Below are 23,601 nucleotides of genomic sequence, written 5' to 3'. Positions count from 1 at the left end.
TTCTTTCTTTCCTCTTTTAAATGGTAGTTGCTCAGAACATACAGAACCCTGTGGTTGTTTCAGAGAATGGGACTCCAACTTCAAAATGAGAAAAGCAACTGAAAATAAATTCTCTCAAACAAGAGAACATCGAAGAAAGTTCAAGGCAGGGTATTTTCCTCAGTCACATGACTCATAAAGTAAAAGCCTAGAAAATGATGATAAAGATTCCTACTTAGAAATGGCCCAATTTTCTACCCTGCTACAGCTCTATCTATTGGCAAATGATAAAAAGTGTTCTTATTCTAGCTTACTTTAAATGCACCTAATAGCATTACTCACTTGGTTTTGAGGTATCACTTTTCATTTTCAAATCACTTTGCCCACATTACCTAATTGCTATTACACAAAGTCATTTTGACACACACGAGGACAAGGATTGTTGGCAGTTTCCCTTAATACTTTTTTTTTTTTAAATGACTAAGTGGCAAGGGAGCAGAAAATTGGAAAGTTAGCATCTAATGGACAGACATAATCAAGTTTTCTCTTTCTCCCTCAAAATATTATCTAAAAGAAAATTAAAAAAATATTTTCTTCTACCAACCCACAAACTCACCAAGAATATTAGAAACAAATCATTTATTTTATCAGCTCATCCCATTTTGAAGTTTGATATTTTAAAAACATCATAACCTATCATTTTCTTTCCTATCTCTAAGAAGTGATGAAAACATTTTTATCTATCAGATAATTTGATTTTAAGAAAATAGCTTTACCTTTACCTTTTACTCAGGCATTTTCAGGAGCTCTGGCATTCTAAAATTTAATCAGAAACAAGTTAAATCTTGCTTTAAAATAGTATGAATTGTTGCTCCTCCAATATGTAACACTACAGGCCCATAAATGTCACATGGTAACCTGCAGATTCAAATCTTAAAGCTATGCTTTGAATACCAGAGCAGATTAAAAATCTTAATATGTCTTTATAGCCTCGATGGATGATACTTAGATATAATTTGGGAACACATGACAAAGTAATTTTCTGGATAGAAATAACTTAATTTGATTGTATTATAATGATATTATAGAATTTCCATGGATTTGCAGATATAATTATAATGTTTGTTTTATACTTTAGAGATCTTATAATATTGCTTCACTGTGCCAAGTTATAACCCTTAGCATTTTCTGTAAACAAAAGGCATATTTTCAGTGAGGCTGCTTCCTAATGAGAACAACTGTCATCAGATTTCATACTGTTGGTACTTAGAGTAAAGTAGAATAGTGGTGTAGCAGGTGATCAGGGACCTTCATGCCCTTGAAATTAATTGTTCCCTAGTGAGACTCAAAGGATTCACCTTTAATGGAACTGATAATCCTTCTTGATTCCTTCCTTCCCTTCCTTCCTTTCTTTTTTCCTCTTTTCCTTCCTATTTATTCTTTCCTTCCTTCCTTCCTTCCTTCCTTCCTTCCTTCCTTCCTTCCTTCCTTCCTTCCTTTCTTCCTTCTTTCCTTTTTCTTTCTTTCTTTCTTTTTCTTTTTTTTGTTTCTCCCTTCTCCACTTCTTTTTATTTTCATTTTTTTTTTTAAGAAGGAAAGACAGTAGATGCAAGAAAAAGATGGAGAGAAAACAAAGAGGACATAAAAATACTGTTTCTAGGGGACTAAGTGGCAATAAAAAAAATGAAGAGATCAGCAAAGGAAAGACTCAGATGAAGTGGGGGTTTGGTCTTAGAATGAGAATGTGGGGGACATAAATATAGCTGGTAATAGAAAGAACCTCAGATCTGGGCCTGGTATACATGTGGCAGTGTGGCTTAGGGGAAAAGAATGATGCAGTAGTGCAAAACAGAGCTCGCAACCAAACAGGACTGGGTTCAATCTCATTTCCAACTCCAATTAGCTGCCTACTCTTGGGTGAGTTTGGCTTTAGATTGTCTATTTCCTTATCAGAAAGCTACCCACTGAAGATGGTTGCAAGATGACAGCACCTGACATGATGCCTAGCACATGGGAGGCATTCAATAAACTATCCCAATAATTATTACAAGTAATTCAGAAGTTAGGGGAGATTACATAATGGAAGATGAGTAAGAAACACGCCATCCGGGCAAATTCTAAACAGAGTAGAAAAATAGACTGTTTTGGTCTTTAGCAGTACTTCACATTTCACGACACACTTCATGGTGATTATTCTGTGTGCCTAGTGCTCAGTGAGACAGCTCTGCTTTGGTCCCCTTTCCTAAAGCCTCCTTTGTATCATCCCAGTCCCTCTTTTTTCTCTTAGAAATTATGTTCTGGCATTGGTTAGGAGAACCTCTGCATCAAAGGCCAGTTAAACTCATTTACTTTAGAGAAGTAGGAGCTAAAAAGAGGAGCCCAAAATAGGCATTGATGAACACAAAGGGTGAACAAACACCATTAACAATAGAAACTTTGAGAATCACCTGAGGAAGCAAGTGAAGTGATTTACAATCCAAAGTGGAGGTTCATCACCTGACTTCTTTAGATTGATCATCACTGGGCTTCGTGAGTAGGGGTAGGGAGAGTCCTGAAATCCTGGTATTTTATTTTTAAAAATTGTGTGGATATACATATTTCTGGTGGAGAGGGTCTGTAGCTTTCATCACATTTCCATAGGGACATTAGATCTTCCAAATTTGAAGAACTATGGATTAATTTTCTAGAGTATTAAATGATGGCAATAGTTCGTAGAACATATTCTACTGTCTTGCCACTTAAAATGTGGTCCTTACATAACATTAGCAGCAACAACTGAGGTTTGGGTAGGAATGCAGAACCTTAGGTTTGCCAAATGAGAATCTGCATTTTAATGTGGATCTTACCTCCAGGGTACTTGTGTGCATATTAAAACTTGAGAATAACTGTTCCAGTGGTCAAGAGATCATGCTGTATCTTCTGAATTTGTACTCTAGTTCTACCAGGTGATGGTGTCCTGAGCTTGGATGTTATGTCCTGGATGTTGTTATGTTATGTTATGTTATGTTATGTTATGTTATGTTATGTTATGTTATGTTATGTTATGTTATGTTATGTTATATCCTTGGATTTTATGTCCTGAGCTCGAATGTTATGTAACATTAAACTGTACCAAAACCAGAGGCAGAATGCTTGGGCTCCAGTCCAGAGTCTGACAATAATCAATTGATGATTTTAGCCAATTATGGAACTTGATTGGGTCTCTATTTCTTCATCTGTAAAATAAAAGAGTAGATTAGTCCTCTTTTGGCTCTAAATTCTAGAGTTTATCTTCTTTTCTACACATGTGTTTTATCACCACTTCTTATCTATTGAAATGAAATCTTTTTGTCAACACTTACCAAATGTTTTCTAAACCCTGAAGCCCACACTATTTTGTTCTTTGAAGTTCTGTTATACTTTCTATAGCACTTAAGTTATCACTGTATTATATAACAAAGTTTTCTCTAGTTGTTTGATTTACATATATTTTATTCTAAGCTTGGGGGCATCCAGACTGTGTCTATTTCTTCTCTTATTAATCTTATCATAGCACAGGGCACATAGTAGATGCCCAATAAATTTTTAAAGATTGCATGCCATATTTTGAAAGAGGATATCTATAGATGACACACTAGTACTCTCAACCTCATTTAGTCTTAAATTTGTCATATTGAGCCATATATTTCATAGTGAGATAGATATAAAGTATGTTAAATTAAGATATTCACATAACGTAAATATCCGCTCTTAAATGAATAAATTCCAGTTTTCATTAACTCCATAGAATAGGCTAGAAGCTAGAAGGTATCCTGCCTCTTACAATTCCTTGCCTTTAGTAATTATTTGAAAATATATATATTCATATGTATGTATATACACATATATACAATGTATACTTATGTATACTTTTTATATATAAAGCAAATTACATATATAAAGCAAATTAAATTCTTTCAGTAAAATAATAAAACTATTTCCAAATTAGCTACTGATAAATTATATTGTCATTTCTAGCACAACCAACAATACAAATACTATGGTGCTCACTTGGAGAAAGAGATTTAAAAACCATATCTTAAAGTGATGAAGGATGTAGGACATAAGACTCCTGTGTTAGAGAAAAAAAGACTTTATTACTCACTACACAGCAAGCAGCATATTTGTGTCAGTTCCTCTTGCCCTTAAGTCCCACAGATGCAAAGCAGATGGTCCCAGATGATACCCACACATGCAGTGTGTTATGTTCCAGGAAAGAAACCCCAAGTTTAGAGAATCTAAATCTTTTATAGTAGACAGGATGCATGCCCGCTTTTGCTCCAGAGGAAGACATTATCTTTATTATTTTAAGTAGTAAGTTTGTCTACCATTTGCTGTACAAAGAGATACCATCTCTACATTTTATGCAAATGTCTTTGAAAAGATAGTCTAGAACAAAGGGAGTCAATGATTTGTTTTCTAAGAAGTGCAGGAATTCTAGTGATCCCTTGAGAATTGTCTTCCAAGAGTGTCACTCTTGATTTTTTGTAATATATAGATCAGAAATATTTCCAAGAGCCATTCTGTTAAAGCAACTCTCCTTAAGCTATGCAAAGTTACAACATCTCTTTCTGTGTAAGGCAGGAATTTGATCTTGAAGTCAAATCAGAAATCCTTCAACTTTAGGCACAAATCATGGAGCAAAATGCAAAGAACTTCCATCTAACCATGGAGGGCAGCAGTAGTTAGAAGCTGGGGCAGGAGCAGCTATGGCTCTTTGCCTTTGGAGCATGTGAGCCTGACATAAATGGAAAGGCAGCAGGATCACTTTCCTTGCTTGGAAAATGGGATTATTCTCCAGAACATCTGGTACTGGGTCATTGGGATTGCAGGAATAGCCATTTCACTTAAATCTAGCTGTGTTTGTAACTCTTGGCAGGGCACTGATCCCTGGCCATGCTACTCTCAAACATTCTGTCTAGATCAGCCACAACTTAAATAAACCATGGTTTGGGCATGAGCTGAACTTTTGAGAACAGCAGATGGCTGCTCAACTCCTGTTTGACTGCTTCAGACCCAGGAGGAAGAACCCAGGGATGTGGCCAATTACTCATCTTAGTTCTCCAGAGTCCTGTATAATTAATGTGATTAATATTGTTTTTTGCCATGTGTTCCAATTAAAAAAAAACAAAGTATCTTTAGGTTTGGTTAAAAGTTTGAATGTGGGCTTTGCTGGAACTTTTCGCTGTAAGTTCTTTAATGGGAAGCGGGGGAAGGGGTTAATAAGGTATTTTCTTGAGCGTCAGGTTGTGTTATAATATGAGTTTAATTTTTAACTTTATATATTAAAACAGTTCTGTTTTGCTCATGTTTTGTGAGAAATCAATTAAAAATTCTTTTCTTTCTTTTTTTAATCAGTTACTTACAATGCATCTTTAGATGCTATCATTTCTAGCACAACCAACAATACAAATACAGTGGTGCTGGCTTGGAGAGAGAAATCAAAAAAGCATCTTAAAATGACATCCTTCAACATTGCCCAGGGCATTCATGCTTTTGATTACCACTCTCGGCTCAATTTAATTGGTATGTAAAATAAATCATGATAACTATGAAGGCCTCATAAACAGTCTGGAATGCACATTTGTATGCATGGAACCTCTCCACCTTGTTGCTTTATTGCCAGAGAGACTAACTTGAACAACTCACGTTTTATTGCCTGAGAATGTCTGATAATGATTCATTATGATGTGCGTTTTATATGAACTACACTGGGGTGAAAATGTGAGAAAGTGTCCCAATGTTTTAATTAGCATTTTTATTAGAATTAGTGGGGTAGTAAAATGATATAAAATGTTTGTGCAGTGTCTACCATTCCATCATCTTTCTAACACCACCAAATGTTTGACCTAAACAAATACATCATTTTTCTCACTACTACTACTACACACACACACACACCATTTTTCTCTCTCCTCCTACACACACACACACACACACACACACACACACACACACACACACACATACACACAAACTGCAAAATGTAGACTGGTTACACCTTTCAGAATACAATCTCTAATGCTTTCTAAAATTTTTCAGATTATCCTAGCTTTAGTTTACTAAAAGAGAGTTCTTTTGATGTAAATGAATATATTTTACACAATAAAAAAGATTAGTTTTCACTTCAAAAAATGTATATTTTAGCTGGGGAAATAAGCCACAAATGTTTTCAGGTATTAACACTTTAAATAAAATATACAGAAATTTTGAAAGTTGATGATTTGACATATATGATATTAGTTAAAACAGTACAAAAGTGAAGTATTATTGAAAAATTAATAGGGTAGTTATGGAGACTGAACATATATGGTCTGCAAAATGGGCCATATTAACCCTCATTCAATAATTATCATTCATCTGAAGAGTTTTGATAGACTCTTAGCCAGGGAGCTGAGTCCCTAATAACAATAGCTGACAATCATGATAAAAGATACCTTGAATATGAACTCAGGAATATGCCAACATTAAGCTTTCGAGGAGTATTGCAGATTTATTAGAGAAGGCTGAAGGGTTTGGTGGATTGAGTTAGGAAGGATTCAAAATATCATCCATTTCATTGATTGATTGATTGAATATTTCAACACCTTTCTACTGATAACTACTTTGTAGATGGCTCAGTGCTGGAAAAATAAGGGTGACTAAGCTAGGTTCCACAGTCAGTCCTAGAGGGAACAACAAACAATGCTTTTCTGGTCTTTCTGCAGACCTGAAGAAGCACTGTGCTCCCTGATCTTGATATGCTCCCGGAATATAGCCAATTTATGTTAAACAAACAAACAAATAAAAAACACCTTATTCTCTCTATAAAGTAGGTCAAAAATATATTTGTGTTTCTTGATACTTGTAAATGCTCAGTTCCTTACATGGTAGTGAAAATATTTTTTTAATATACTTTTTAATTAGTTTGGAAACTTTAAATTGCTTTAGTTCTTTCTTACTCGTAGCATAACTTTAACATGTCTATATCCCTGGGCTGTTTGGACTGAGAGTGGAAATACAGAAACTAGGAAGGAGGATTTTGTCCCCTCCTGGTTGAGCTTCTGGTTGCTTCCTAAATGGGACAGTATTGTCCTTTCACCTCATGAATATCCCTTTTCCCTTACTTTCTCCATTTCAGCTATTTCAGATGATAGAGCTCATGCCCTATGAGCCTGGGCTGTTAGGCAGTGACAAGATTTTCCATCCTTTAAGACAGGTACATTAGTGGCCAGAAGACATTTATCTGTAGATATGTGATAAATTCATTTCAAAAAGAAAATGCTGGGAGTTATTCATATTATTAAAAACATTTTTTTTCTTTCTAATTCTGATTAGCAACTGCTGGCATTAACAATAAAGTTTGCCTTTGGAACCCTTATGTTGTCTCTAAGCCAGTTGGTGTTCTTTGGGGTCACTCAGCCAGTGTCTTAGCTGTCCAATTTTTTGCTACAAGAAAACAACTTTTCAGCTTCTCCAAAGATAAAGTAAGTAACATTGTACATTGCTTTAGTTCTATGCAAATCTATCCTTGATCGTGAATTACCCCGAGAGATGGTGTAGATTTTTAAAATATGCTGGCTAACTGCTATGTCTTTAGAAATCTATATTTGGAAAAGATGTTATATCGACAGTCATTTAACAATAGTCCTGGGCAGCTGGACAAAGTATTTCATTAAAATTTCTTCTTAAAACATGTACTCATGAATTTAATCCTTATTATTGAGCTCTTAATATGTCAAACCTTGAGATTTAAAAGATGTTCTCACTAATTCAATAGTAAAAAACAGAAATAGGCATGAGGAAATGTTACTTTGGTAAGATGTGGAATACACACAGACAATTAACTATTGTTGCTTTGATACTGAAGAGACTCAGTAAGTAAGAAACCAAAGTTAATCTGAAGACTATCAAGTACTTTAAGAACATTTCAATTTAGTACATCAGTGTATTTCTATTTGATGATATCGATGAAATATTTTAAATATGATAGGGAAAACATGGCACTGGAATCAGATAGCCTAGGTTGAATTCATGTTATTTACTATTTATATCTCCTTAGGAAAATTTCTTAATCTCTAAGAATCCTGTCATTTATTCCTCTGTAAAACTTCCATTTTATATAATGCTTGGCTTCTAGATCCAGTGATAGATTAACATGTGATAGATTTCAAGACCTTGGTTGTAAAGAAAAGAAAGGTAGGCAATTGGCTTACTTGAGACAACCTCAGAGACTCTTTCAGTGAATCTTACTTTTAATTTTATTATAAAGTGATACATGTATATATAAAAATTAAATAGAAATTCATCTATAACTCTTTAGCTTCTTTCTTGCCATAAGTCCTGCCAAACTTGCATATTTTACTGTATATTTATAATATAAATCTCCTTTTCCCTTAAATTTCACCAATCAACTGTCAATTCTTATTGATTCTACCATCAAAATATGTTTATCAGCCTCACCTCTCCTTCTCATCTGACATGGTTCTAATTCAAAATCTCATCTTCTTTTGCCTGAAATGCTACAATGGAATTCGAATATGTCCCCAACTTTTGGACTGGTCTGACTTCAATCTGCCCTCTATTCTGCTAATTAAATGGTTTGTGAGAAAAATTCTTTAATTCCTCATCTTTGCCCTCCATCACTTCTAAAATTCTTAACCTTTTATACAAAGCCCTCCTCTGGTCTACCAGTCCCACTTCACTTGCTGCTTTTCTCTTCTATTCATTTAATGCTCCACTCATATCAAACTCTGCAGGCCGTTTTCACCACGCTGACTCATGGCTTTGCAACATGCTCTTGCTTTTGACTTCAATCTCCTTTCCTCTGTGATCAATTGGCAAATGTCTATTTATCCTGGAAGTTTCAGACTTTCTGGAGTCTTTCATGCAGACTGAGTAGTTTCTTTCTCTGCATTCCCATTGCACCCATGTCCCTCATTAGAGCCTTTGTCATGTGCTGAAATATTAATTTGCTTCCTTAATAGGGTCAATATCTTTTTAGCTTGTATGCTGTCATAGTGCTTGGCATCTTGCAGTATTTGTTCAATTATCTGTCGACAGCTTCAAGTGAAGATACATTACCATGAATCTAAGTACCAAAGAAGCTCAGAGTGAAAACTTTCTTTTTGATGCCCTAGTCAGATTTATTTGTTTTATTTTTTGAGATCTTTTAGCATTTTGTTATAACTTCCATTATTGAATTTAACATAATCTGACTTGTGTACTCCAGGTTGTATATGTACATTATATCTTTCACTAGGTTTTGAGTGCTTAGAGGCAAAGATTAATTTTTGTTCCTGGGACCTAGCACATATTAATGTACATTAAACATATGTTTTATATAATATGTAAAATAGTGTAACTGTCAACTAACTGATAGGATTTGTGAAGTTAGGGACTATGTCTTTTTTGCATTGTACTACACACATGGTAGGTCCTCAATAAATCTTGAGAAATTAGTAAATTCATTTATTAATTAAATTAATGAATCTATCAAAAATAAATACTAGGTATTTTATCATTACAGAGTGCTTTGAAACTTTAAAAGCAAATGAAAACATGTCCTTAAAGTCAGAATTGATTTTGTACAGCTACTATCAGTGTTACGACTCCCTGGCCTCTTCCAAAACACTTTTATCATTCTATTTTTGCTTTGACTTCTAAACCATTACATTATAATAAAGCTTGTCATGCTGTCTTTCACATTAGTCTAAAGCTATGTCACTTTGATAAATGCATAATAATCTCAGTCATTATGTCTTCACAATAAACAGCAGGGCTTTCTGCTACAAGGTTAAGCCGCTGCTTTATTGCCATAAAACGGTTTTGGATATTTTATAGGACTAGGGATAAGTTAGGGAACAGGGAAAACTAAAGGAAGCGTTCTTTTTTTAGAAGAGCTTTTGATTAAACTATGTTTTGGTCAATGAGTTGCTAAATTAGAGGATTTTGAGATCAAAGCAATTTAGATTAAATAATTTCCTCCAAAAATAATCTGAAACCAATTTTCTTTTGGAAGACTGTTCTATTACCACTTTCCAGTGATAAATAAGCAGTAAGTTTATCCCTATAGACTTTGGTATCATACTAAATGTTCAATTGCATTTTGCTTTAGATCCTAAACTGTCTCTAAGGTGGCAGTTACTGATGGCAAGGCCCTGCTGGAAGCCAGCAACTTGGTCATTTGAAGGAGGAGTCATCATGGGGAGTAAAAAAGGATTTTCAGAGCATAGGGGAACTCTCTCTGCTGGGGGTTGCTCTTCCAAACAGTCAACCTGATTACACCTTTCTATTGCTCTTAACCCTTCTTTCTGGGCTACTAATCCTGTCTGGGTCACCAGAATCAGATCAGTTAGTATACAAAAGTATATGGATTAATGCCATTCCATAAAAACTGTAAATGAAGCGGCATGTAGTACAAAAAGGGAATATTCTTCTTGCTCATTTCCCCTTCAAATCAATTCCTCTCCCCACAAGTAGCAATTAGTAACAGTTTTGTGGATCTTCTCATATTGTTTTATTATTACTTAATATATTATATATTACAACATATTGTGTGATAATGTATGATATTTTTATAAAATTAAATATACTATTCTAAGTGTGCGTACGAATACAAAGAAGTATTCATTATTAGTTTTCTGGTAAACAGTATCACTTTCCATTAGTCTACTTGCCTTTCACTACACTTATATATCACTGTTTAACCAGCATAGCTTTATTGTATATTTTGATACCTGGTAGGGCAACTCCTACTTCTTGTTTTTCTTTTTCAATTTTAGCTATCCTCTGGCATTTTCTTTCCTTCCAAGTAAATTTCAGGATCAATATTTATGTTCCATAAAAAACCATATTAGTATTTGAATTGGAATTTCATTAAATTTGACATTTGACATCTTTAAAATATTGAGAAAGCACAACTTATGTTTACCCATTTTTTTTTAGTTGTTTTTCAGAAAAATTTTATGCACAGATTTTTTTCCTATTCCTTATTCAGGTTTTTCCTCCATATTTCAGACGGCACCTTATCATCTTATGATATTCTTAACTTTAATGGTGGTGTTTCTAATGAAGATGTGTCTTCTTTTTATATAACCCATACATCGAGTTTTTAATTTTAACATGGCTCCCCCCATCAAATTGTTTTTGTAATGGCCTGGTAATTTCGGATAGTCTTTCATTATTTGTAATTTTGGATATTTCAACATTTAATTCTTTAATTTTATATTCTTACCTAATAATTCCAATATCTGGAATCCTTGGTGATCCGAATCAGATATTTGCTATTCTGGTGATTCTCCCTCATGGTGACTTGTTACCTTTTATGTTTGATTATCTTTTATTGTTACCTTGGCGTTTGCTGTTGCTAAACTGTAGGCATTCATAGCAACTAAATTGAAGAGGCTCTCCTTTAAAGAAGATTTGTATTTGTGTTTGCAGAGCAGAAATGAGGAAAACTCTGCCCTGAGGCTACTGTATGCTCCTTTTCTGTTGTCCAGTTTAATTGAACAGTCTCTCCTCAGTACCTCCTGCATCTTGCTACTGGTCCAAGGCTTCGGCTCCAAGGCTGCAGTCATTGCTTTTATGCCTTCTGTTCACTGTCTCCATCTTAAGTTTGTTTCTTTTTCTCTCTTTCTTCTTTTAGACTAGGGGAGATTGTTCCCACTTCCTGAAGGCCCAGCAAGGAAGTAGAGTTATGTTTTATTCAGAATTGTGTTTCTTTGAAGCAGGAAGGCCCCTTACAAAAACCTAGTCTGCAATGATACTTGAACCAGACTTCCTTTGTTCTATCTGTTTTTTACTCATTTCCTTCAAAGTTGTTGTTAGTACAAATATTAAGTAAAAAGAAAAGAAAAGAAAAGAAACTTAGTGTTTAAATGTACTTTGTAAAATAAAAAAGGAACTATGATCTTTGGAAGGCAAAGTTAGGGATCTTTTTAAAGACCATGGGAAAAAAATCATTGTTTTTCAGTGTTATGAGAGTAATGCGAATGGCAAAAAAATCAATTTAACTGAAATTTTAAAATTTCCTAAAGGAACTTTTGTTCTAAAAAAAGAAAACACTTGAAATAAAATATTGGTATTAGTAAAAATGATTATCAAATTTGAACTTGGAAATTAATGAGCTTCCTGCGGTACAATTCATACTGTTAGAAAAGATTTAGATTTTTTCAAGGCCAATAACAGAATACACAGATACATCATAGAAACCTGAGTCTGAGAGCCATATGTCTTCTTTCACTTTTGTTGAAAAGAATGATCAAAAAACAGAAGAATAAAGGTTATGATAACAATTTGAAGATGAATAGCACAACAGAAGATTTTAATTTCTGAATAATATTTTGTTTGACTTCAATATTGGGAAAAATGGTGAAAATATTTTTTAAAAGAAGATTTGTTATATGACTTTGTTAAAAACATTAGTTGAGGTGTTCTGCCAGCGTGTATCATCTCAAACAAATTGTCTTTAAATATTCACTCATTATGCTTTTGTGGATTATCCAAAGGCTTAAATTCTAAATTAACAAGCAAGACTTGTTAATATATAAAGGTATATTCAGGGGAGCCACTGCCTTAAGTTCCTGTTATCTCATTATCTGCAAGTAGTTTATCTGTTTCTATGGGTTACCCCTGAAAACTGAGCTGTTGCAGTGTTGTCCTTAAAATCTCCTAATGATGTATTCTCTCTCTCTCTCTTTTTTTCTTATTGTCATTTTATATCTATCTCTTACAGGATGGCAGGAGTTAATAGTAAATGTTTGATGAAACCAAACAAGTCTCATTTCCATGGAGTCATCTGAATCTGTTTTCTATTTTTCCCTCACTCATATTTACATTAGGAAATTATGAATTTTTTTCACCTAACTATTTTGAATTAAACTTGGACATGTTGCCAATATGTAAATAAATGATTTAGTTTTAAAAAGTACACTGAAAACAGATTCTTTACCTATCCATACATCTATTCATGCACTTATCTTATCCATGAAGTTATCCATTTATAAATGTAACAGTGATCAGGCAAAAGACTAGTGTTGTTTATTTATTTGTTTTCTCATTTATTAATTAATTACTTATTTTTTTATAGTTTTATTATGCCTTTGTGTGTGATTCTGGCCATCTCTGGCAGGGAGCAGGGAGAAATTCTTCAGTAAAACCAGACTGAAAATATGGTGATGTCCACATTTCTTTAGTCTAGTCTTCCCAAAAGCCTTCTTGAATTTGTTTGAATTGTTGGTATTTTGGAATCTTTAGATAATGGATTGAGCAATTTCACTACATGCTAGACTAAATTGACAGAATTTCAGAGCTGACTGGGGCCACTTTGGTAGAAGGTGAGGAAATGGAGAAGTAAGATCACATATCTAAGATAACAAACCCGAGTAGTATTAAAACCAGGATCAGTGTGTCTGGAGTCTCAATCCACTGGTTTCTGGTTCTAGTGTATATATAAGTAATAGAATATTTGTTTTTATAATCTTGCATTATTAAATATCTAACAGTTGAAACAAGGTAAAGATTAAGCAGAAAAAATATATCATCATTATGTGACAAGCTAAATTTTACCTTGATATAAGATCACAAGTTTAGTTACTTATTCCTCTTAATATAACATATAGATAAAATAAAGAGCTCCCAAATATGCCATTTTAAAGACTTGACTTAGTAAGTCTGAGCTGGAACAGACATCATGATTTCTCAGGTATAATGATGTAAATAGAAATAATAGTTTAGATGAAAAATTTGTGGAAAATATTTTTAAAAGAACCAATTATTAATCATAATTGTTATGCTTAGGTATTTGTCGATTTATTTATTTCTCTTACTAAGAAGAAAAAACATCTCTAGCATATCTAGAATGAAAATCGATATTAAATATGATCTTTTCTAAACTGTAGCCTAATTCTTTTCCAAAAGTCGACTTGAATGTAGAAGAAGAGGAGAACCCAGGATTCACAAATATTAACCTGATATTTAAGTGACATTTTGTCAAAGGACTCGATTAATAAAATTGAATTAATGTGAGATTTTTTTTCATGATTAAAAGGATATAGACTAATTAAGGAAAAAAGGAAGTATGGTTATCTGGTTTAGAGCCAAGCCCCATGATATTACTGATTAAATTGAGAGCAGGGTTTCTTGTTCAAGGGGATTAGTGTTGACCTTAAGACAAAGTAGAGAAGTTAAGGTATGATACAAAAGAAATACTTGGGAAAATTTTTAAAATCACTAATTCCTAGCCCCATCCTCAAAAAGTCTAATTTAATTGCCTTAGGAAAAGGCCCCAAGCCTAGGATATTTCTAAAGTACCACAGGTGTTTCTAATGTCAAGGTTAAGAAATACTGGTGTAGAATGTGGTAGTATAGGAAAAATTGAAAAGCTTATGGGAGGTCACATACTATGACATGATTTCTAGGAAAATGCTGAAACACTGTTATATGCATTCAATGCAGTTTATCAGTGCTATTGCTTTGACCCTCAGCAAAGAGAATTAAAATCAGAAGATGGACTTTGTAGGACCATTAATTGAGAGAGTTCTCCAGAGGAAGAAGGGAAAGTAGAACAATAAAAATTTATTTTAAGAAAAAAAACATACACATATTTTTATAAAAATATTTTTTATAAAACTGTGAACATACACAGTTTTATAAAAAATATTTCTAATTTTAGTTGCTAATAGCAAAAAATAACCTGTCATAGACTAAAGAGTTTGTCACTCATCTATTTTCTATTTTCTATTTCATTTATATGACTAAATGTCAATGAAATATTAAAGCCAATGTAAATCATTTGAACAACACAGTAGAAAATCATTCTGGAAAAATTATAGTACATTAATACTGTAGAGTTATTGTTGATCTATACTCAACTATGCCCCAGATTATTATTCTGACATGGGTTAGTTTTTATTTTTTGAACAAGGTCCATGCTAAACAAGACAGGATTTTGGACCTTGAGGGAAAGGCTATCATAAGTAATATGAATGTATGAGGGCAAGATTGTTATATGAGTGTTTGTGAATAATCTAGATGTGTCTAATCTTCATCGCTTTAACATTCAGAATAGTTTATCAATTTTATTTATATTTAGAACACATTAAAATCTATTTGTAAGTCTTGGCTCTTATAGAATCTTTATTTATGAGGATAAATATTTTCTGGAGATCTTCCAGAATGTTTTAAATCAAAATAATGACTAAGAACCAGAATGAATTATTTAATGAATTCTTGCCAAGAAAATCCAATGTACTTCATAAATATATATTCCTGAGTTAGAAGAATTTTACTGCTGTTTATCTGGTAGGAATTTACTAGGTAATTTTAAGTTTTTTTGGTAGATGGAAAAGTTACCCTATACATCAAACGTAATTATTTCTGCAGGATATTGAAAAATTCTCATAAATTTTCATTGTAGATTATATGAGATCTGCAATTAGGTGAATAACCATGTAGAAGTGAGGCAAAAATTTTTTATGAGAGTGCTATATTCTTTGACTTGTTCTAGCTAATCTTTTTATCAATAAGATGGATGTAGACATAGTTATCGGGTGAACTACAATCTTCAACAAATTCAAAAAATACTTATTAAACATCTACTATGTTCCATGAGATTTGTGAACAAATCAGGGAGAAATTGTCAATGTAATTGTCTTATGATTTGACATTATATTGTCACCCGGTAACTGTAAATCAAAACTAGGAAAAATCCAAATCTTAGCTTAAAACATCAGACTTTTGAAGATAGGATGGTAGATATCTTGTTTGATTATTTGTTCATGGGAATAATATTTAGGGTTTTGCTCAATTAGGGCCTCAAGGTATGTGAAATGTATGATAGAGTGGCGTAATCAGCTAATGCATTAGGGAAATCATAGCACCTGTAACAGTGGTGGGAATCACCCAAAATATTGTCTCAACTCTGAGCACACTGCTTAAAACCAACCTTTGAGGACCCTAAGGTGCTCATTTTACACATTGGTGAGTCAAAAGATACTGTCTCAAGTTTATAGTGCATTAATTAACATGTAAGTGTATTATTTTAAATTAGAACAGCTGATAGGACAAAAAAAATTATATGTTTAAATTGAGAGGAATGGGAAGAGAAAAGAATAAAAGGAATGTAAGTAACTTCTTTTTTTTTTCAGAGGAGAGAGTCATTAGATATATGATTAATATATGCTATGTACACACACACACTGCTATTATTTGGTGTTATTGAGAAGCCCATAACCCAGAAAGAATTAAAGAAGGCTGTCTCTAGGAGTATGACACTTGGGGTTGAGAGAGATGGGCTGGGGGAAAAAAAAAAACCTTTTGGCGCTATTGGATTTTATACCATGACATATTCTGCTATGATTTAAAAAGTAAACAAGGTCTAGATGACCATCCTTCCCTGAAAAAAAAAGTGAAAACAAAGTGAGAGAATCGAGAGTTTGCCATGGTGGAATGGGATCTAAAAACTGATAACATGATGGTTCAGGAAGCTGGGATTATTTAACCTGGGCAAGAGGTGTAAGAGGTTTATGTAGATGTAAGAAAAGAGGTTAGAATAGAATCAAGAGGTAGAAGAGGACGTTTTGGCTGAATATATTTAATAATTACTGTAGAAATTCCTATCCTGTATATTGCATTGTGCGTTCACTACCCAAACTCAAATCTTCCATCACCATATATTTGACCCCTTTTTATCCTTTTCTCCCTCCCCCTGCCTTCCCTCTCATAAGCACTAAACTGTTGTCTGTGACTATGAGCTTTTGTTTGTCTTGTTCATTCAGATCATCATTTTCAACAGTTTTTTATTTTCTTAAAGGTGTATCTGATTTAAAATAGGTTAAGAACTATTGGATTGCCTACCTTATGGAGTAATAAACACTTATTTAAACAGAAACCATTGTTTTAATAGATAATTTAGAAATAATTCTCACAGTGGATAAGATAGATTAGTTTATTTGAAAGAACCTTCTTCATGCTTAGGTTCTAATATTTACGCAATAAAAATAAAATTTAATAATAAAAAAGCAGTTATTATACATATGACGTGCTGGTCATCATGCTCAGTGCTTTACATGGGCTCTCATTTAATCCTCACAGTTTACTACGTCGTAAACTCAGAGAGACAAACTTGCTGGAGGTCACCCTGCAGTAGGGGACAAAGTCAAGATTTAGAACTCAAGCAGTCTGGCGCTTGATCTTGCCTGCTAGTCCCTTTTGGAGGTGCTTTTCACCATCTTGATTTTGATTCCATTTTCCTCCCTGGCCTGTGTTAATTTTGCACCAAGACTCATAGCAGCAACAGTTGTACCTACAAAGCTGCTCTTTCTGTTTGTCTTGTTCTATCTGTACATCATCTTTGTGTCTTGATTGTCTATGTTTGAATAAGAATCTAGTTTCTATGGTTTATTTGAACTTGATTTAATTTAATACAAAGTCTTTTATATAGAGAGAGAGTAGAGAGGGGAAGGGTGGTAGAGAGAGAGAGAGAGAGAGGAAGAGAGAAACACGAGAAAGAGAGAGAGAGAGAGAGAGAGGAAGAGAGAAACACTATTAATTTTTTGTTGATACTGTGACAAATCAGCACAAACTGGGCTTGAAACAATACAAAATTATTTTGTGTTCTGTGGGTTAGAATTGCAGCATGGGTCTCACTGGTCTAAAAATCAAGGCAGGCTCTCCTGCTTTCTGGAGGCTGGCTATGGGAGAGAAACCGTTTCCTTGCCTTTTCCAGCTTTCTTGCCTCAAGGCCCCTTCCTCCATCTTCAAAGCCAGTAACAGTAGCTAGAGTCCTTTTACATCTCATCACTCTGATTTCCCCCTTGTGATTATGTTGAACCCACTCAAATCATGCAGGATAATATGACATTTTCAAAGTTCTTAATTCACCACATGTGCAAAAATCTAAGATAATACAGTGACACATTCCAGGGATAGGACATGGACATGTTTGGTAGCCACTAGTTTACCTGCTACCAGCACTTACTAAATGCCAAGCACTTTTCCAGGGACCAAGACTAAGCACATCCCTTCTCTAGAGGAGATCACAATTGATGAGGTATTTAAATGGATAAGGGAAATACCAAAAAAAGTATTATGATAGACGTGTGAACAGTGATAGTACTGTGGAGGAAGCAACTGTCTGCCTGGGGTTGAGGATGAGGCAGAAAATAACTTGGCTAAAAAATTAGAATTATTCTTGACATATTCATATGACTTTATCACTTTTCATCCAGATTTTGAGACTCTGGGATATACAGCACCAGTTGTCCATCCAGAGGATAGCATGCTCTCTCCCCAAAAGTCAGGACTTCAGATGCCTCTTCCACTTTGATGAAGCCCACGGTCGACTTTTCATCTCATTTAATCACCAGCTAGCATTGTTGGCAATGGAAAGGGACACCAGCAAGAGGGTGAAAAGCCACGAGAATGCAGTCACTTGTGTTCTTTACAGTTCAGTCTTGAAGCAGGTAATGATGCTTTTCTGTCACTCTCTCAACAGGTCCCCACATCCAGGGTTTCATTTTCTTAATTCCATCTAAGGTCACTCAGGACATGGAAAAGAAATCATTTAATAGCCATGTGCTTTTTTTTTTTTTTGGAATAATGTGTGTTTAGGTGGATTTGAAGAATGATTTCATTTTCAGCCAGTGACCACAGCAGCACTGATAGTTATAAAAAAAATCACAATATTTCAGCTAAAACAAATGTAACATGTAACGACATTGAACTTATCTTTGTTACCTGCTAGTTTGGGTCTTGATGCCAAATGCAAGTAAACCTGGCTGTAAAATTTTCTTTTATGAACACTGTCTTCCTGTATCCCCATGGAAAATTCTGAAATATGCATGAAATGTAATTAGCAGAGATCCATTTTGCCAGCATATTTTACACTAGTGGCTCACAGTGCCAGCCCGGAATGTATTGATAATAAAATGATTCAGTTAAATGTGGTACCACTTGGTATGCAGCGTGAGTGTTGTTTGTCTCCCCACCACTTTAATGACACTCTGCAGCCTTTGCTTATGGGAGCGCTACCTGCATGCCAATGAGGAAGCCTGGCTCCTCCGGAGCAGAGATGCCGCACAGACCACCGGCCTTCTTAGAGGACAGGGTGGGCCAGCCTGGGGGTATCACGGAGGGCGCACAGGCCAGTGGAGGTTAGTCGCACAAAGATTACCTCAGGCCTGACTGTAACAGCACAGCAGGAACCCAGCCGATTGCCAATATCCAGCTTGCGGCCAATTAAACAATAACCCCAACCCATTCTTTCTTTCTCTTCTGCAGAAGCTTCTGCAGTCACGCAGAAATGAGTAGTTCAGATTTTGAGCAAGGGGTGGAAAGCTCTTTGTTAGTAATGAGTAGTGTGTCATGTCACTACTTCAAACATTCTGTTTTCTGGTTATTCTAGGAGATAAAAGTCCTTTACAAAACAATCCATTTTGAATTCCATCTGTGGGAAACATTCCCCCGTAAATGGTTTACTGAACTTTATGAAGGCAACGAGTTAATTCGGCTCCCTGGTGGCCACTGAGAGATGGATTTGTTTCCAGGAGAACAGTTTGCTAATTGAGATCTGTAAAGTTAAAAAGCTAGGTTTGCGCATAGATGTTAAGATCCTATATTGCCTGGCTACAAGATGAGCAATATTCCCTGAGGAATTCAGGAAATGAGACACAAAAAAAATCTGGAATTTTCCATTTGGGACATGAAGATAAAGCCAAGATAACATAAATATATGCAAGTTATAGGCAACAATAGAATATGCGCATATGGTATATGATGTAAGAAGAATCACTATATGGTTGAGTTGAATATTTACACCTCTACTTATTTTTTGCAGTTAATAGCGTAAGTAATTAAAAGCATTAATATGTATATAAAGCACATAGAACTCTGTATCACATGCATAAGTGCTTCCTATTAGCTGTTAAGCTTGTAAAGAAATACTTTAACATTGTATTACATTTATAATTATAAAAATATATTGCAGTCAAGTAAAAGAAATCAATGTCACCGGCAGTCCCATCAGCCAGATATATCTATCATTTTATAGTAATTAGACAAAGCAAATAATGCAGTTTTGAACAAATACGAGGAGCCAGGACTGTGGAATTAAAGATTCATTCAGACACTATAGTTTCTTTTCCCCAGTGGCTTGGGGAGGCTCAAGTCTTTAAGTGCAGGTCCAAGGTGTATTCCTGGTCCCCCTTGCTCATGACAGGATTGCTCATGAAAGAAGGAGAGGCAGACACGTTACCAACGCACAAGGAAATGGAATTCAGTATAACAAAGGTGAGAACAAAGTGCTGTTCATGGAAAGTGGTCATTTCTGCCTGGGGCTGGGTGGGTGACTTCTCTGCAGAGCCCTGAATCCTAGAGTGGGAGTCTTTAAAAGGAGAAGGAAATACAACATGAGCACCTGTAAAGACACTTGAGCACTCACGATTCATTTACTGGGAGAGAGTTCATTCTGGTGTGGCTAGTATGGGAGCTCTTAGCAAATGTGGGAGCCGGGGCAATAAATGGAGCTTAGAACCAGATTGTGAAGTTCATTCCCTGAAGGTACCACAGTCTAGTCTTGGAAAAATTACATGTGGATTTGGGATTAAAATACTAATCTCACAGCATGATCTCGGACCTCTAGGAGATTCAAATCTTTTTAGGAAATCTTTGAGATCAAAACTATTTTCATCATAATATTAATTTGTTGTTTGCTTTTTTCACTCTCACTTGTCATGAGTGTACAATGGAGTTTTCCAGAGGCCATGTGATAAGCGATGATGTCATTGATGGCCAAAGGAATGGTGCTTTTGTATTCTCATGTTTTAACAATTTCTCAGTTTAAATTTCTAATATGGCAAATTGTCTGTCTGTCTGTGTCTGTTTCTCTCTCTCTCTCTCTCTAGCTATCTATCATCTATCTATCCATCATCTCTATATCTATATATGTCTCTCATGTAAATAAAAGCTATTTGAATTCTCTGATAATTTTAAGAGTATAAAGGGATCCCAAGATGAAAATTTTGAGAACTTCTGGGTTAGAAGATCAGAGTTCAAATGTTGGGCAGATTACTTAGATTATGTCTAAGCTTCAGTTTATTAACTTTTATTTATTTTTAATTTTTTAAACAATTTTTTTTAGGCAAGGCAACCCTTGGTTGACCTCACAGATTGCAAGGAACTTGTCAGTTTACAATCCCTTATTTTTTACTTTTTACGCCTATAACACCTCGTCTTCCTAGGTGGTCTCCTATCCAAGTACTAACCAGTCCCGACCCTATTAACTTTTAAAAACGTGTGTTGGCAGGGCATAGACATGGTAATAGTAACAACATGCATCTCCAGCATTGCTCGCTGTGGCTCACCTTTTGGAAATAGTCCTCCTTCCTTCCAAGCGGCCAGCCCTAGTAGGGCCCCCGGGTCCCTGACACCTCTCAGGTTGAATGTTAGTGTTTTATGACACCACTTTTGCTTGTCGACTTCTTGGTATTACTTAATCTTTATTTAACCATGTGTCATGTGAAAGCTGATGTTGGGAAGAGTTAGGAAGACGAGGGGACCCTGAATTAGGCTTTGTCCCTATTCCTCTTCGGGAACACCCCTTGAGGTGAGCAAGTTGTTTGTCCTGTCCCTTCTCGCCCAATGCAGTTCCTGCTCTGACACATTCAGTTCCAGGGCTGGAACTGAATTCAATTCCTCTCAGCTCCCAAAGTCTCCAGGGACAGCTCAAGCCACACCTATATCACTTCTCTTTGAGCATTGGTCACATTTCTGGTTGTTTTCCTGTTAAACACTTAACGAAACTCTCATTTTTCTCTTCTCTTGTGTTTTGGCCTAAGGGGGTAAGATCCTGTCTCCCACTTCTGTATTTTCCTCTAACTCCTAACACTCTTCTGAATACCAACTGGATACTCAATTGCCAGATGAGGCCAATAATTGCCATTTCTCATTTCAAGTTCAAAAAGAATCCATGGTTTTTCGGTACAGTGATGCTTGCTCTTTAATTATCTGGTTTGGTGTCTTTTTTGAAGACTTTCCATTTTTCTGAATTGAAAGGAAAACATTTCTTCTGTTGTTGTCATTTCAACACGTTGACAACTCTTTGGTATTATTTCATTCTACTTGACTTTAGTATTGGCCTAACACAATCCCTATATGAAAGCAACTTGGCACATTTCTGTGACTTTTCTTCATTTTCATGCCTTTTGGTACCCTTGAATCCTAATCTAAAAAGTGATGATAAGCCATGCAAAACCTTTTACAAAAAACAACATTCTTTGTTTCACCCTGAAAAGCTCACCCTCACAGCTGGTGGCATAACAAGATGTGGCAGGATGGGGGAGTTCCTGGAATGCACAGTTTTGAAAGAATCGAAGTAATTCAGTATACTGGAGGAAGTTCTTAAGAGCTATCTTTGCATTGAGTTTTTAATGAAGCTTTTCTTGAAAACCCATGAATTTTAGGAAACTTTAAAAAATATATTTGTAGGTATAAACAGGAATAGATAAAATGTCTGAGTTATCCCTATGGCTTTTACCCTAATGGTGTGGGTCGATGTGTTTTTGTACAATAGGTAGTTTTCAGTTTGCTTTGAACCTGGGACACACTTATAGTCAGGCCAGACATTTAGGCATCATTAAATTTTGACAGACAATAACATTTACTATTTTTGTTATTGAAATCACTTAATTTTCTAAAACATTACATACTTAAAATGATGCAGTAAAGCTCAGATAAGGAACTAAATATGATCATGTTCTAAATATCTCTCTGTGCATAGACTATTTTACATAAATAAGATTCTGTACCCTACTTTTTTATTCTGTAATATATTGGAATATATTTCCTTGTACCTAAATGTAGATCTACTTCATCATTTTTTAAAAGCAGCACAGTATCCCATTGTAAGTGTACATCATCATTTACTTATCCATGTGCCTTGATGAGAATTTTGCTATTATGATTTTTTCGGTACATAAATATATTCATGCTTATGACTTTATCTATCTGAGGTAAAATCCTAGGAATTACTTTCTGGGTTAAATTATATGTGTAGTACATAATTTGATACCCAAATTGCCTCCCAGAATCTTACCATTTTATCTAAACTCGAAGAGTAAACATATTAATCACATACATGGTTACATAAAGAGATATGTCAGACAATGGCTGCCTGGCTGCCTCCAGCAGGACTCCTGAGACCCTTGATAGGGTTCCTATAATCCAGCATAAGATGTTGGTTTTGAAAATGTGAACACTAAACCCTTCTTCACTTTATCCAGAGTAGTGCTGTTTCTTGAGGACCATCTGTCATACTATCACAGGAAACATAATGCCAGATCATTCATTAAAAATGAGGGTGGGGCATAATTTTTTAGTGACAGTGTGTTTCCTGTCCTCTTTTCTGAACATTGTTTTTTAGGGAATTGAGATATTTGAGAATCTAAACTATTCAATTTGTAGTTTCCTTGGTAATTATAAAATCTGGGAAAAGGGAAATGAAAAAGCTTAAGGAAAATTTATCTCCACCTTACAAGACATTATACCTCTTTAGTGCTTATATTTAGGGCAAAATCAATGAGTTTCTCTTTTGAACAGAATTAAATGAACACTAATGAAAAATTTCTC

General features: G+C 34.8%; 1 protein-coding gene across 1 annotated transcript in view; it reads left to right on the top strand.

Moving 5' to 3' along the window:
• WDR49 (WD repeat domain 49) overlaps nt 1-23,601 on the top strand; it is a 113,684-nt gene that overhangs the window by 32,877 nt on the left and 57,206 nt on the right. The window contains exons 5-7 of the mRNA XM_006910871.2: nt 5,356-5,523; nt 7,315-7,463; nt 18,207-18,440. Coding sequence (XP_006910933.1) covers nt 5,356-5,523; nt 7,315-7,463; nt 18,207-18,440 — 551 coding nt within the window. The remainder of the gene's footprint in view (nt 1-5,355; nt 5,524-7,314; nt 7,464-18,206; nt 18,441-23,601) is intronic.

Source organism: Pteropus alecto, unplaced genomic scaffold (assembly GCF_000325575.1).
Source record: "Pteropus alecto unplaced genomic scaffold, ASM32557v1 scaffold33, whole genome shotgun sequence".
NCBI classification, from domain to species: Eukaryota; Metazoa; Chordata; class Mammalia; order Chiroptera; family Pteropodidae; genus Pteropus; species Pteropus alecto.
The sequence above is the reverse complement of the archived record's forward strand: the minus strand, read 5'-3'. Positions and strand labels throughout refer to the sequence as shown.